The 14,597-nt window shown below is 50.8% G+C and overlaps 1 protein-coding gene across 2 annotated transcripts in view; it reads right to left on the bottom strand.

Annotated features, from left to right (window-relative positions):
- The window catches only part of LOC140485568 (uncharacterized protein C4orf54-like), a 30,938-nt gene extending 18,635 nt beyond the window's left edge, over nucleotides 1-12,303 (bottom strand). The window contains exons 1-2 of one of the 2 annotated variants that reach the window (XM_072583809.1): nucleotides 12,059-12,303; nucleotides 5,595-9,480 (exon numbers count right to left, since the gene is read on the bottom strand). In XM_072583809.1, the coding sequence (XP_072439910.1) occupies nucleotides 5,615-9,382 (3,768 nt within the window). In that variant the 5' untranslated portion in view covers nucleotides 9,383-9,480; nucleotides 12,059-12,303 and the 3' untranslated portion in view covers nucleotides 5,595-5,614. Of the gene's footprint in view, nucleotides 1-5,594; nucleotides 9,481-9,654; nucleotides 9,696-12,058 lie in introns of those variants that run through there. The other variant, XM_072583810.1, reaches the window with a different exon arrangement.
- Between the last annotated feature and the right edge of the window lie 2,294 nt (nucleotides 12,304-14,597).

The following is a 14,597-nucleotide window of genomic DNA, read 5'->3' as shown; positions in this document are numbered from 1 at the left end:
GACAGAGGTTGAAGAGAAACCTCTTTGTTGTGTGTGGTGAGTATCAAAAAACCACTGAATCCCACGTCAAAGGAATTTAGGAATCTGCTTCAGTGATGGCTTCAAATAGAAAATTACAAATTTAAACCACCGAGCTTAAAAACCCTCAATACCACCGGGAATAGTAAAGGTGCATTTAAGAGGAAACTAGACAAGTGCATGAGGGAGAAAGGAATAGAAATGACAGAATTGGATGAAATAGGGCAGCAGGACATTCTTGTGGGACATAAACACCAACATGATGGGCTGAATGGCCTGTTTCTGTGCTGTAAATATTTCGTATTTATGACATGGTGATCAACAACTTTGTTTTGAATATCAGCAACTGGCTTCTTGGCACAACTGCTAAAGTACTTAACATTAGATAGGGCATGCAGCTTGGAGCTATTTCTAGCAACACAACAGCCCAACTTTGACTCTCTCTTTAGATCATTTATAGTAAACGCCACCATCTTAAATTAGTTACAAACAAAACACTCTCTGATATTTTCTATGATGCACCATTAATGGGAAAAATAAGTCATCTTAGTACAAACAGAACCATGACTATACAGCCAAATAATTCAGATGAAACTGCATTAATCTAGTAGTTATAAATATAGAAGTTTTGCAAGTTTCACATTTCAGACGTTACTGCTCTAAAACCGCTGACAAATGGAAGAAAATTACTAAAAGACCAGCCATTTCTTTCAGAAGTTGTTATCTTCGGACAGGTCATTTTAACCATTGTAACATTGAGTCTGTGTTTGTTTAGAAATTGTTAGCTCTCAACTCTGCCCAATTCAGACTAAGCTCAGTGTCCTGAAATATCCACTCTGCAGATGCTTGGTGTTGCCTGTATTTCTAGTTTACCTTTCACGTTTTTAGCGCCAAAGAATTTTACTTTTTATGCATCATGTCTATCTTGCTTCCTGCAACAAAGCTCCTGTCATTCTAGATCATTAGTGGCCAAGAGCAATGTGCTACCTACAGATAATACATTGTGTGTCTCCTGGTACAACATTCCTGCCTTTATAAAACAGCATGTTTTCAGACTCGCTAGATGATAGCTTGAAGATTATACTTTCTAATGCTATGCAAAGATTGTTCACCAAAGTATTGTGACATCTGTGCAATGGTTGGATGTTTGCAATTCCTCATATATTCATGTCATCACTAATACCACCTTTGTTCATTTCCACTACATGAACTCCACCCCTGCTTCAGCTTATCTGCTGCTGAAATCCTCATTCATTCCTTGGTCACTCCTGACTTGACTATTCCAAACACTCCTGGCTGGTCTCACACATTCCATCCTCTGTAAACTTAAGGTCATCCAAAACTCTGCTATCTTTGTGCTTAATTGCACCAGGTCTTGCCCACCCATCATCACTCAGCTTGCTGAACGAGAGAGGCTCCCATTTAAGCAATGTCTTAAACGAAAACCTCTCATCCTTGTTTTCAAATCATCGCAGGATGCTGGGCCACTCTTTAGCATTGCCGTCTGCAACCCCACCACCCTCCAAGATATTTGCAATCTTAAATTTCTGAACTCTTGAACGTTCCCCCATTTTAATACCCTACCAGTGATGGCCATGTGCTGCCTGAACCCTAAGGTCCAGAATTCTCTCTAAACCTCTCCAATTCTCCCTCCTCCTTTAACACACTCCTTAAAGTATAGCACTTTGGTCAAGTTTGTGGCAATTTGTCCTCGTATTCACTCATGTATCTCAGTTTCAGATACTGTTTGATAATCATTACTATGAAGATCCTGAGGATAGTTTGTTCCATTGATGGTGTTATGTTTTGGAAACAGCTGAACCCCACTTCAAAGGAAGTTAGGAATCTGCTTCAGTGATGGCTTCAAACAGAGCCTAGTTTGATTTTCAGGTGTGAAACCAGCCGCCTGCAGACAGTCAGTGTTTGCTGTTACTGGGGTTGGTACTGTTGCCACTTTCAGGGTGTGAAATTACAAACTTAAACTACCCAGTTTAAAAACCCTGAAATCTCTCTATTTATTTACTTCTCTTAAACCTTTACTTTCTTGTTACTATCATGAAAGGTTTGTGATGAATGGTAGTCTTTTTTTTGCTGTGAAAAGTAACTAAGGTCAATCTTTTTGAATAATGGCTGTAAGCCAGTATGTGCCAGAAAGCAGACTGGTGGAGTGTTAATGAAAGTTTGTTTATATTGTGAGGTTTTACAACAGGCGAAGAAAAAAACCATTAAACCATTAACCCAGCAAAAGCAAGGATGAGTTTTCTTTTAAGAAAAATAGTCTAAAACTTCTAAATTCAGTTTGCTGGTGGCCTGCCTGAATGGATGGTCTATTGGTAGGATTGCTAGACTGTTATGCCAGAGACCCAGGTCGTGTTCTGAGGACCTGTGTTCAAACCCTGCCATGGCAGATGGTTAAGTTTGAATTTTTAAAAAATTGAATTCAGAGTCTAATGATAAAACTGTCGTTGATTGTTGGGAAAAAAATCTGATTCACTAATCCCCTTTAGGGAAGGAAATCTGGTCTGGCCGACATGTGTCTTCAGACCCATAGCAATGCAGTTGGCTCTTAACTGGGACTAGGATGAGCAATAAATGCTGGCTTAGTCAGTGATGTTCACATCCAATGAATAAAAGGAAAGGTCTCTTCTTCACCCATTTTTCCATGCTACTGTCCTACCCTGTATCTCACCACCACTCCCTCACACTCACCCCCAGATCCTCCCCTCACATTCACCGCCAGAACCTCCCCTCACACTCACCCCCAGATCCTTACCCTCATTCACTTCCAATCTGTGACAGAGGGATGATGCGCTAAAGGCAAAGCAGCAACATTATCAGTGATTTAAGATATTCAGCTCACATATATACAGGTGAGAATGTCTGCAGTCATTTCAGTCATATCCAGGGGTATGATTCTGGGGAATGCTATAAATCTCCCCCATTTCACCTTCAGGGAGAGCAAACTTCCTGCTCCCACCCTTACTGGTAGAAAGCTGACCTCCCACTATCCAACCATATTTTGATAATGGATGGGAAAATTGAGCAAAGGGATAGCACGTTGGCTCAGTGGTTGCAATGCTTCAGCGCTAAAACGGCATCACCTGCAATGACTGAGCCTAGTTTGACATACAGGTGTGAAACCAGCCGCCTGCAGACAGTCAGTGGCTGCTGTTATTGGGGTTGGTACTTTCAGGCTGTGAATATGGCATTCGGTGCCAGGTTATCAGACAAAATTGGTTCCTGATCTTGCTAGTCTCCCAAAGATAAAGTTTAAAATTATTTTGTGACCTCTAGTTTCCTTTTGGAGTGTGTGGGCGATTTGTTTAGGTGCAAGGCCTTTTAGGTCTTTTTGAGTGAAAATTTCAAGTGTCTGACTTGTGGGGCACCGTTGTGGGCACCTTCAGGTTTCGTACATGGCTTAGAGGGAACTCTGCTTTCACTGTTCTCTTTCGCAGCAGCCCTCAGCTTTGAGGAGTGTTGGTCAGCCTGCACATTGCCAGTATAAATAAGCAATGTCACACTGTCCACTCACCTTTACCTCAAAATTGCATCAGGGTCCGAGGTTATGCAATTGAGCTCCAATTTGTCCCTTGAAAGTAAATGCTCACTGGACACCTGTCTCAGCACCCAACTAACAATAGCACTGAGCGAGAGTGCCAGTGCAGGTGGGTATCAGATGACAGCTTCAATCTGACATTGTGCCCAGTTACAGCATTTGAAATTAGTGTCACTGACAAGGTCCACAAATGAAGACTAGTTCATTGCTGTTCTGTATTGGAAAACATCAGCGGAACTGTGCACGAGCAAAAAGATACAGTTTCATAAACAAGAGGGGCAACTAGGAAACAAGTTAATGAGAACAATAAAATAGGCAGCTGTTTCCCCATCCATAAGGAGGGAGTCTGAATATGTCAACTAATATTGTCACTATCAGATACAACTGTATATTCCTTGTAAAATATATTGCACTTTCTCAAGGATGATTCATTAGGAATGATCCAATTGTAATGACTGAAGAAATTCAGAAGTCACACGACGCCAGGTTATAGTCTGACAGATTTATTTGAACTCACAGGCTCTTGGAGCATTCCCCCTTCATCAGGCGAAGCGGTTACATTTTGAAAGCTTGTGATTTCAGATAAACCTGTTGGGCTACAACCTGGCGTTGTGTGACTTCTGACTTTGTCCACCCCAGTCCAACACTGGCTCCTCCACATAATGATTGAAGAGTTAGATCTGGTTGATAGTGAGGGAACTGTTTTCTCTGGAGGGATAGTTTAGAGGGAGGGCCATCCCAAAAGCATTCTTTTCAGAGATTGGAAATCTGAAACCCTTTCCCCTCACCCTCGGGGCAAATTGAAAATTTTCTGAGCAAAGATCTGTGGATTAATATATAATGAGGGTACCAAGGATACAGAAGCAGGACAGGTTGGGGGAGTTGAGATAGAGGTCAGTTGTGATTTAATTGAACAGAGAATTGAAGGGGCTCAAGGGGTTCGATGATCTATTCATTTTCCTACCTAAAATATTTAACAGTATAAGATATTCTCATTGAATGAAGTGTTTTTTTTATTCATTCATGGGACCTGAGTATTGCTGTATTAATTGCTCATACCGAACTGCCTCAAGTGGCTTGCCCAGCCATTTCAGAGGGCAATTAGAGTCAACACATTGGTGTGGGTTTGGAGTCATATGTAGGCCAGACCAGGTGAAGACTGCAAATTTCCCTCCCTAAAGGACATGACTGAACCAGATGGACTCCTGCCACAACCTGGTATTTTACGGTCCTTATTCCTTATTTACTCAATCATATAAACAAATTTAAACTCCCCAACTGCCAAGGTGGGACAGGCACTCAATATTCAGATCATTTGAACAACCCTCTGGATTACTAACCCGATAACTATAAAAACTAAAACAGAAACTGCTGACAAAGGTCAGCGGGTCTGGCAGGGAGGGAGAGCAGGATTCTGATGAAGGGTCACTGAATTGGAAATGTTAAAACTCTGTCTCTCTCTCTCTCTCTCTCCCACAGATGCTGCCAGACCTGCTGAGTTTCCCCAGACATTCCTGTTTCAGATTTCCAGAATCTGCAGGGAGAAAGTGAGGCTTGCAGATGCTGGAGATCAGAGTCCAGAGTGTGGTGCTGGAAAAGCACAGCAGGTCAGGCAACATCCGAGGAGCAGGGGATTCATCATGATTCCTGATGAAGGGGTTATGCCCGAAACGTCGATTCTCCTGCTCCTGGGATGCTGCCTGACCTGCTGTGCTTTTCCAGCGCCACACTCTCTAAAGTCATAGAGATGTACAGCATGGAAACAGTCTCTTTGGTCCAACCCGTCCATGCCGACCAGATATCCCGACCCAATCCAGTCCCACCTGACAGCACCCGGCCCATATCCCTCCAACCCCTTCCTACTCATGCACCCTACTTCCAGCATCAACAGTTTTTCTTTGTATTATTAACCCCACTCATTAACACGTGTTAAACAAAATGCTGGGGTTTTGAGGTTTTTGCTATGTCTGCATGGTTAAACCTGGGGCAGTGCTGATTCCCGGTGAAGGTATGTACTCACACACAGTGATCCAGGACTGTTCATCTGTGCTCCACGATAAAACTCATGGTGGTTCCGTCAAAGGATGGAGGAGCTATGATCCTCGGCCCAGGTTGGGAGGTGATGCTGATGACTGGTTTACCTTCTGGGAAGCCTTTGCTGGCTCTGGTGATGTGCTGAGAGGTCACGGTGTGTGTGGGATTCATGGACTTGCCAGTGGGGAAGTAATAAGGACTTTCCATGTATTGGGCTTCGCCAGGCTGGCTGATCGCACTGGGGGGCTTCACAGTCTCATTGCACTCGCTGTCGGCCCGGGCCAGCTGGCTCTGTAGAGGGGGCAGCACAGCGGGCGTGGGCAGAAATCCCGGGTACAGCATGTAGGTGGTACCATAGGCACCAGGGTTGATTGCAATGGGAGACATGGGCACAGATATTGGTGCCAGGGGCTGCTGAGGAATGGGCACATCCACATACTGCCCGGTCTCCGGGTCATACAGCCGCTTGCGAGCTGGTTGGAGGGGCGTGTCGACCAGGTAGTACTGCCCGGTGGTGGGGTCCAGCAACATCTTGCGCTGTGTGTGCGGGCCCGGGAAACACGGTACCGGGGGACTCTCCACCAACTTGGCGTGACCGATCAGCTCTGGGGGCTGCACCGCCAGGGCAGGGCTGGAGTTGAGCTTCTGGGATGGAGGCTGGTGGTAGATGGTGGCGGGAGACGGTTCCCGTTGCTGTTTGGGGCTCGGGCTGTGTAGGTGTCTGGGGGTGGCAGAGTAGGTGGCGGGAGGCTCGGGGGCAGGAGGCTGCTTGATCGGGATGGTCAGGTAGTTCTCAAACTCTGCCGGAGGGCCGCTCCGGGCGTCTGCCACATTTTGCGCTGCTTTCTCGCTCTCCTCCAGCGACGGGCGGTGGGGGGCCCGCACCGAGCGCACTTCAGGCTGCACCGGCGGGGATCGGACGGTGGCTGCCGGTTTGAACTCTCTCCTGGTGGGGGCTTGGCTCACCGGTGCCACGGTGAAGAGCTGTGGGACTGTGCACTTGGCGGCGGCTCCGGGGGTCTTGGGGATACCGGCAGTAGTGGAGGGTTCGGTTTTGCGAGTGGGATCGGGAGCCTGAGTGGCCGCCGGTGCCTCCCGGTCGAAGCCCGATGCCTCCTCGCTGGCGATCAGGGACAGGACGTGACTCCCGGCCAGGGCTCCAGTACCGGGAACCGCCTCGCTCTTGCGCTTCCATTCGTTTCGGTCGAAGACGTAAAGCTGCTCCATACTCTTCACGGCCGCCGTCAACTTCTCCAGCGCCAACCGCTTATTCGCCTCGGCCTGGCAGCTGGCACCGAGTGCCTTGTCCGGTCCTGGGGCTGCTCCTCCGGTGGCGGGAGGGCTCGCTGCTGATCTCCCGGCACCGGTGACCGGGAGGCTGGCCCTGGGCACCGACCTGGAGCCGGTGATCATTGCGGTGTCTGGGGACCCGGGGCTCGCCGCTTGCGGCAAAGCGGTGTCGTTAACGGCGTTCTCCAGGCTCCCACCACCACCACTGGCCCAGGCACCAGACTTCCAGTTGCTGGGGAGCTGCTTCTTACTGACTGCCTGGCACTTGATGACAATGGGTACGGAGGGGCTGCTGGCGAGGGCCGGGGGCGGTGGGACCCTCTCCTCCCGGGATACGGTGCCACCGTGCACAGTAACGATGTGGTAGGAGCTCTTGAGGAGTTTGCGGACGTCCCGGACCCGGTGAAGTGGAGCCTGGAGCCTCTGGATGTTGTCGCGGATGTCCCGGACGGTAAAGTGCTGAGCCCTGGTCCTGCCCCCTTCCTCGTGGCCAGCCTCCGCCACCATCAGCGGCTGGCACCGGACCTCAGGAACCGCCCCCGGTCCCGGTCCCGGGCTCCGGCGGCTCCGCACCTTGATGCGGATTTCTGGCGAGCGGACGGCGGCGCTCTCTCCCTCCGCTGCCCCTTTGGGAGGGGGCAGGCGGCCCCGGGGAGGTTGGGGGGAGGCTTTCCTGGGCTCGGTGCCAGGCGGTGCCCGCTGGATCCCGGGCACGAACAGGTGGGACATCTTGGTGTCTCTGCCCGGGCTCTGGGCGATTTCCGCTCGGATGCTCTGGCCCGCTCGGGCGGAGTTGGCGCCGGCGTCAGGCCAGGCCCGGAAAGCGCTGCGCTGGCTCGGGAACAGGCCGCTGCGGGCCGAATGGCCTAGCTCCGGGCCCGGGGGGCTGTTGGAGCTGCGGCCCGGGGACGTGGTGTCACTGATCTCGCCCCTCTCCATACGGAGCTCCTGCTCGAACTGCATCCGCTTCCAGATGATGTTCTGCAGGAGGCTGGACGCCAGCTTCGACTTGCGCTGCGGCTTCGCCATCTCCGCGCCGCTCCTGCGCCGTTCCCGGCCGCCGGCCCCCGCCGCCGTGTCCCTCAGGCCATCGGCGGAACCCGACCCTCCCGGGGGCTGCCGCTGTCCCTCTGGCTCGGAGCTGAGCTGCACGGTCTCCCTGGACGTGACGACCCTGGAGCCCAGTTGCGCCGCTTCTCCGCTTCGCCCTTCGCTGCCGCCGGAGCGCTCCGCCGAGTTTTCCTGGGGTGCGCTGACGGGTTGTGGCCCCTCTCCCTCCGGGGGTAGTTCCCCGGGACCTCCCTCTGGACTCCTGGTGTCCTCCCTGGGTGCGCTAACGCTGCCGTTTGCTGTCTCTGCAGGAAATTCGCCGCAATCTGTCTTGCCCATTGATTTGCGGCAGTGGGCATCCACATACTGTGCCCAGCGGCTACACCCGATACTTCCCTCTGACAGTGATGACAAATCGGTTGATCTATTACCGGAGCAGTAAGTGTCCAGATAATCATCGCCCAAACACGCCAGGCTGCGGAAACTCCGGGCGGTCAGACTGCGAACTTCCTTATCCGCTTCGTCCGGCTCACTCACTGCGCTGGAGCTGCAGCGGCTCGGGTCGGCAGCGCCGAGCTCAGCCTCCGCTCCCCGTGCGCCCGAGTTTCCGCGCCGACCTCCCTCTCGCCCGCCCGCCGCACCGGCGCAAGCTTCCCGCTGCTCGCCGCGGGTCTCGCCCACCGCCCGGGAGCTGGCCCGGATCGACAGGTGGACGTGCCCCCCACCGGTGCCCTCCCGCCGGGCACCTTCATCTGCCGCCGATTCCTGCCCCGGCGCTGCGCCCGGAGCCGCCGGCGCTTCTTCGGCGGAAGCCGGAGCCTGAGGGGTGAGCGAGCCTTCCTCCGAGGCGTCGCTCTCCAGGGAGCTGCTGTCCAGGAAGGAATAAGCGGCGCTGCTCTCCGCCAGCGCACAGGAAGATCCCAGCGCAAACTCGCAGTCGCCGTCATGGTCCAGTTCGTACAGCTGGATCTGGTGGGTGGTTATAAAATGCAGCTCGTCGCTGCCTGCCGCCGCCAAATCCGCCCAAATTTCGGTGCACTCGCTCTCCCCTCCGCCTGAGTTTCCCTCCAGCCGGGCTCCGCCGACCTTACGCCCCGGCTGCGCTCCACAGGATCCGACTTTGCCGCCGTCGCTGTCGCTAAAACTCTCGTAAATATCCGAGCCCACAGCGGTCTCGTAGCCGGAAAATTCGGCGGGGGACTCGCCGCGCTCTCCCGCCCGAGTTCCCGCTCCGCCGGCGTTACTCCGGCGAGAATCTCCCTCTCTCCTCATGGGCGCTGGCTCCCGGTCCGCGCCGGGAGTTTCCGGGCGCTCCGCCGGCTCTGCGCTGCTCACTCCCGCCGCCGCGGTTCTCTCGCCGGTGTCGCGGGCAGGGAGAGCCCAGTTCGCCGCAGATCCCCGGGGCCCGGCCACCGACAAGTGCAGGCACAGCATTTGGCGACGGTCCGCTCGCCCTCCGCACGGCGTCACGTCAACAGCCACAGGTTCAAATCCCGGCCGTCCCTGAGCCGCCCCAGGAATGACAGCATTCCCTGCAGAGGGACAGAGAAAGTGTCTCAGTGTCCGGGCACCGCCAGCAGCACACAACAACCCCGTCAGCTTGTCTGCTCAGGGCTCCGTGCGTTTGGAATACATTTAGGGGGGAAAAGTACAACTTTGTGGGACTTTGAAAGGAAGAACGGGATTTGCATTGATATAGCGCCTACCGTGATGAAGGGTGACTGGAGTTGTTTTCGTTGGAACAAAGTGGAGGGGGGGGTCACCTGATTGAAATGTGTACAATGATGAGGGACAGAGAAAGCCCCCTCCCGCTGGTGGAATGACCGGGGGGGGGGGGGGGGGAATACATTGAAGGGAAAGGGCAGGAGGTTTCGAGGGGATGTGAGGAAACCCTTTCTCACCCGGGGGGGGGGGGGGGGGGAGATCTGGAACTCACTGTCTGTGAGGGTGGGAGAGGCAGGAACCCCCATCACATTGAAGAAGGGTTTAGATGTGCACTTGTAATGTCAAGGTGTACAGGGCTATGGGGCCAAGTGCTGGGAAAGGGGTTGGAATAGTGAGGGGGTAGTATTTGACTGGCTAAAAACAATGACTGCAGATGCTGAAAACCAAATACTGGATTAGTGGTGCTGGAAGAGCACAGCAGTTCAGGCAGCATCCAACGAGCAGCGAAATCGACGTTTCGGATATTCCTGATGAAGGGCTTTTGCCCGAAACGTCGATTTCGCTGCTCCTTGGATGCTGCCTGAACTGCTGTGCTCTTCCAGCACCACTAATCCAGTATTTGACTGGCACAGACTCAGTGGGCCGAAGGGCCTGTATCTGTGCTGTAAATCTCTGACTCGAAGGACGTTTAAAATCCAGCCAGTGAGTTGGACGCTCCCTGTTATTTTTTTTTAGAAATTCCATCTTCATTCATTCAAAATGCAAGATAAAATTACTACTTAGTTCATTTACTTGTAGTAAATATTTCCTGTAATTATCAAAAGCTGTATCACCAATATATAAACATTAAGGGCATATATTATATACAGGTGGTTCCAATTGTATTCTTTATACAGCTCCGAGCACAGAAAGACAAGTAACGCTCCCTGTTACAATTGCGAGACCGTGGGAGTGATTGGACAGTTCGCACAGGGCGGGCAGCGTCTGTGCAGACCAGGACACAGTTATCTTTCGTTCCCTGTGATAGTTGCTCCCAACCGGACTCTGAACGTGAACTCTGTTCCCCTCTCTGCACGGCTGCCGCCTGATCTGCTGAGTTTCTCCAGCACTTTCTGTGTTTGTTTCCGAACGCCAGACCCCAATTCTGATCTGCAGTTAAAACCCGCAGGAGCCCGTGGATGCTGTATAAACCAGAAACACACAGAGAAATTGCTGCACTCGGAGCTGAGGAAGGGTCACCGGACCCGAAACTTTAACTCGGATTTCTCTGCCCAGATGCTGCCCGTCCCGCCGAACTTTTCCGGCAACTTCCGGTTTTGTTTGAGACCTCCAGTTTCTTGGGTCATGACAAAGGCACAGTATTGACGTGACGGGCCGATTGGTCACGTTGGACACTTTCCTCCCACATCAGCACCCACCCACACTCGGAATGTTTAAAATCCCTTTCTGACAAATCTGCAGCTCCCACGTCCGCTTTTGGGGTTAACGCACACCAGGAATTTCGGACTGATCCATTCTGACTGTAGATTAGAGTGGTGCTGGAAAAGCACAGGAGGGTCAGGCAGCATCCGAGGAGCAGGAAAAATCGACGTTTCGGGCAAAAGCCCTTCATCAGGGAATTCTGACTTTATCCTGGGGGAAAAGACGATTTCAAATGCCTGGGGACTTTCAAACAAAGCACCCCGTGAAAAGGAAACTTGGTGCAAAAATTTACGCACCATCCAACCCTCCCTTTTCCAGTTTCAATCTTTTAAAACGCGAAACTTGCACAAAAGGATCAGCGTTTAGTACTTGGGGGGGGGGGGGGGGGCGGGGGGAGGAGCCGCAGATATTCTCGAGTTGATATCAGTATCCCAGAGAGATCCCATTTTAAAATGTGGAGCGGTGGGGTCTGCAGACAATAACTCACTGCCTTTATCAATATCATTTGGAGATGCTGGTGTTGGACTGGGGTGTACAAAGTTAAAAACCACACAACACCAGGTTAGAGTCCAACAGGTTTATTTGGAAGCACTAGCTTTCAGAGCCCCTGCTCCTTCATCAGGTGGTTGTGAAGAATGAGATCGATCATATACTCCACCTGCTGAAGGAGCAGTGCTCCAAAAGCTGGTGCTTCCAAATAAACCTGTTGGACTATAACCTGGCGTTGTGTGATTTTTAACTTTGTATCAATACGAACATTCCCGAGTGCTCCATCCTCGCCAGACTAATAAGGTTAAAGGATTGACTTGCAACAGACTAGGAGATGTCCGAATGTAGTTTCAATCACACGGATGTTGCTAAAGGTAACTCAGGAGGTGGCAAATTTCCGGAATGTAATATATATTTGTACAGCGAGAGCGGATTATTTAAACCTTTAGATCGATAGCAGTAAGTGCTGCAGAGATAGAGAATCAGATCGAATTGAGACTGGCCAAGGTGCCATTATAGAGAGAGCGAACTCACAATGTTGCTCACAGCGCCTGCATTTCCAAGAGTTGAGCGGCCAGAGGCGGACGGAGGATGCACTGGGTCCTGCTGCATCGGGAGTGTCGCCTGGTCTTTGTTAGAAGCTCCTCATTGAAGACGGTCACAGCCTGAACTACCAACTATTCATAGACTATGCGTCAGTTATACCGATTGAATAAAGTCCTATTTAAAACTAACCCACTACATTCGCTCATTGTTAGAATAAAGAAGGGTGGGACTGAGGTGACAGGAAACGGAAACCCTGGATGGACAGGGTTTGCTCGAGATGCTGGGAGCAGTGTTCATGCTCACGGTTCTGTACCAGCGGTGAACAAACTTGGGATTGACCGTGCAATATGAGACAAACCGTGGCGATATTTTGAATGATGTGGTTTGACGATGAAATGTTGACCAGCTCACTACGAGACAACTCTGTATTGGCCGCAGGGGTTTCCAAGCGCTCCCTCATGCTCTATTGGAAAGAGTGAAGTTTCCACAGCGCTCTCTCAACACCACACAAAAAAAAAATACCCCAAAGAACTGCGGATTCTGGAAATCAGACCCTTCTAAAAGGTTCACTGAACCAACACGTTAACTCTGATTTCTCTCCACAGATGATGCCAGACCTGCTGAGTTTCTCCAGCAATTTCTGTTTTTGTCCCTCAGCACTGATCCTCCAACAGTGCAGCATTGCATCAATACTGACCCTCTGACAGTGCAACATTCCCTCAGCACTGACCCCTCTGACAGTGCACACTCCCTCAGCACTGACCCCTCTGACAGTGCACACTCCCTCAGCACTGATCCTGCGACAGTGTGGCACTCCTTCAGCACTGACCCTCAGATAGTGAACACTCCATCAGTACTGACCCTCCAACAGTGCAGCATTCCATTAGCACTGATCCTCCAAAATGCAGCACTCCATCAGCACTGATCCTCTGACAGCGTGGCACTCCCTCAGTATTGACCGTCCAACAGTGTGACACTGCCTCAGTACTGATCCTCCAACAGTGCAGCATTCCCTCAGCACTGACCCTCCGACAGTGCAGAACTCCCTCAGCACTGACCTTCCGACAGTGCAGCACTCCCTCAGCACTGATCCTCCGACAGTGCAGCATTCCCTCAGCACTGATCCTCCGACAGTGCAGCATTCCCTCAGCACTGATCCTCCGACAGTGCAGCATTCCCTCAGCACTGATCCTCCGACAGTGCAGCATTCCCTCAGCACTGATCCTCCGACAGTGCAGCATTCCCTCAGCACTGATCCTCCGACAGTGCAGCATTCCCTCAGCACTGATCCTCCGACAGTGCAGCATTCCCTCAGCATTGACTCTCTGACAGTGAACATTCCCTCAATACTGACCAGCCAACAGTGTGGCATTCCCTCAGTACTGACACTCCAAGAGTATGGCAGTCCCACAGCATTAACCCTCCAATAGTGCAGCACTCCCTCAGTATTGACCCTCCAACAGCGTGGCACTCCCTAAGTACTGACTCTCTAACAGTGCAACACTCCCTCAGCACTGATCTTCTGCCAGTGTGTCCCTCCCCCTGTACTGACCCTCCGACAGTGCAGCACTCCCTCAGTACTGACTCTCCAACAGTGCAGCACTTCCTTAGCATGACCCTCTGACAGTGTGGCACTCCTTCAGCACTAATCCTTTGACTGTGTGGCACTCCCTCAGCACTGACCCTCTGACAGTGTGGCATTCTCTCAGTACTGACACTCCGACTGAGAGGCACTCCCTCAGCACCTATCTTCCGAATTGTGGCAGTTCCTCAGTGCTGACCTTCCAACATGCACTCTGTAAGTATGGAGCCTCCGACGGTGGGGAACTCTCTTAGTATTGGTCTATTGTGCAAACCTAGACTTTTTGTACTGTAATGTTTGAACTGTTACTTGAAGCCACAACATTCTAACTCACCCATAGAGTGCTATCCAGCAACCCACAGCTCAGATAAACAATAAATCAAGAATGTACACAAACCATTTCAAATGTGTATTAAGAAGAATCTTCACATTTGGCAGATGAGTCTGTTCACTTCAACCTTTCCGTTGGCTTCTGAATAAAAGAGGGACTGAAAATGAAAATAAACGTCTATATTATGTAAATAACATGCTGCAAGGTTATTTCATTTTCACATCAATTTTCTCCAGGAACAGTAATGAAATATGTGCATGTTGTGTACCTTACAATGTGTTAATCAATTATTTCAATATTGCTTTCTAAATATATGTATTGCCTTCAGCGATTAAAGGGAATGACACTTTGGAAGTCGAAATAACTTAATATGAATCATTTGAGCATCAGGAGATGTAATTACAGCATTAAGTACAGTATTACTTAAAATAAAAATCATTTAATGGGTTTGGGGATCATTTTATAGAGACCAGAGTCTTATTGGATGACTAGAAATTGCCTCATCTATCTGTGGCTCTGAAAGCAGTAAGCTCTGAGGTTAAACAAGAAACCATGGCTTCTTTCACCTCTCTAGCAATAGATGCATTTGCAGACAAATAATCGCCATACCAGAT

This window comes from Chiloscyllium punctatum, chromosome 14, assembly GCF_047496795.1.
Source record: "Chiloscyllium punctatum isolate Juve2018m chromosome 14, sChiPun1.3, whole genome shotgun sequence".
NCBI lineage: Eukaryota > Metazoa > Chordata > Chondrichthyes > Orectolobiformes > Hemiscylliidae > Chiloscyllium > Chiloscyllium punctatum.
The sequence above is the reverse complement of the archived record's forward strand: the minus strand, read 5'-3'. Positions and strand labels throughout refer to the sequence as shown.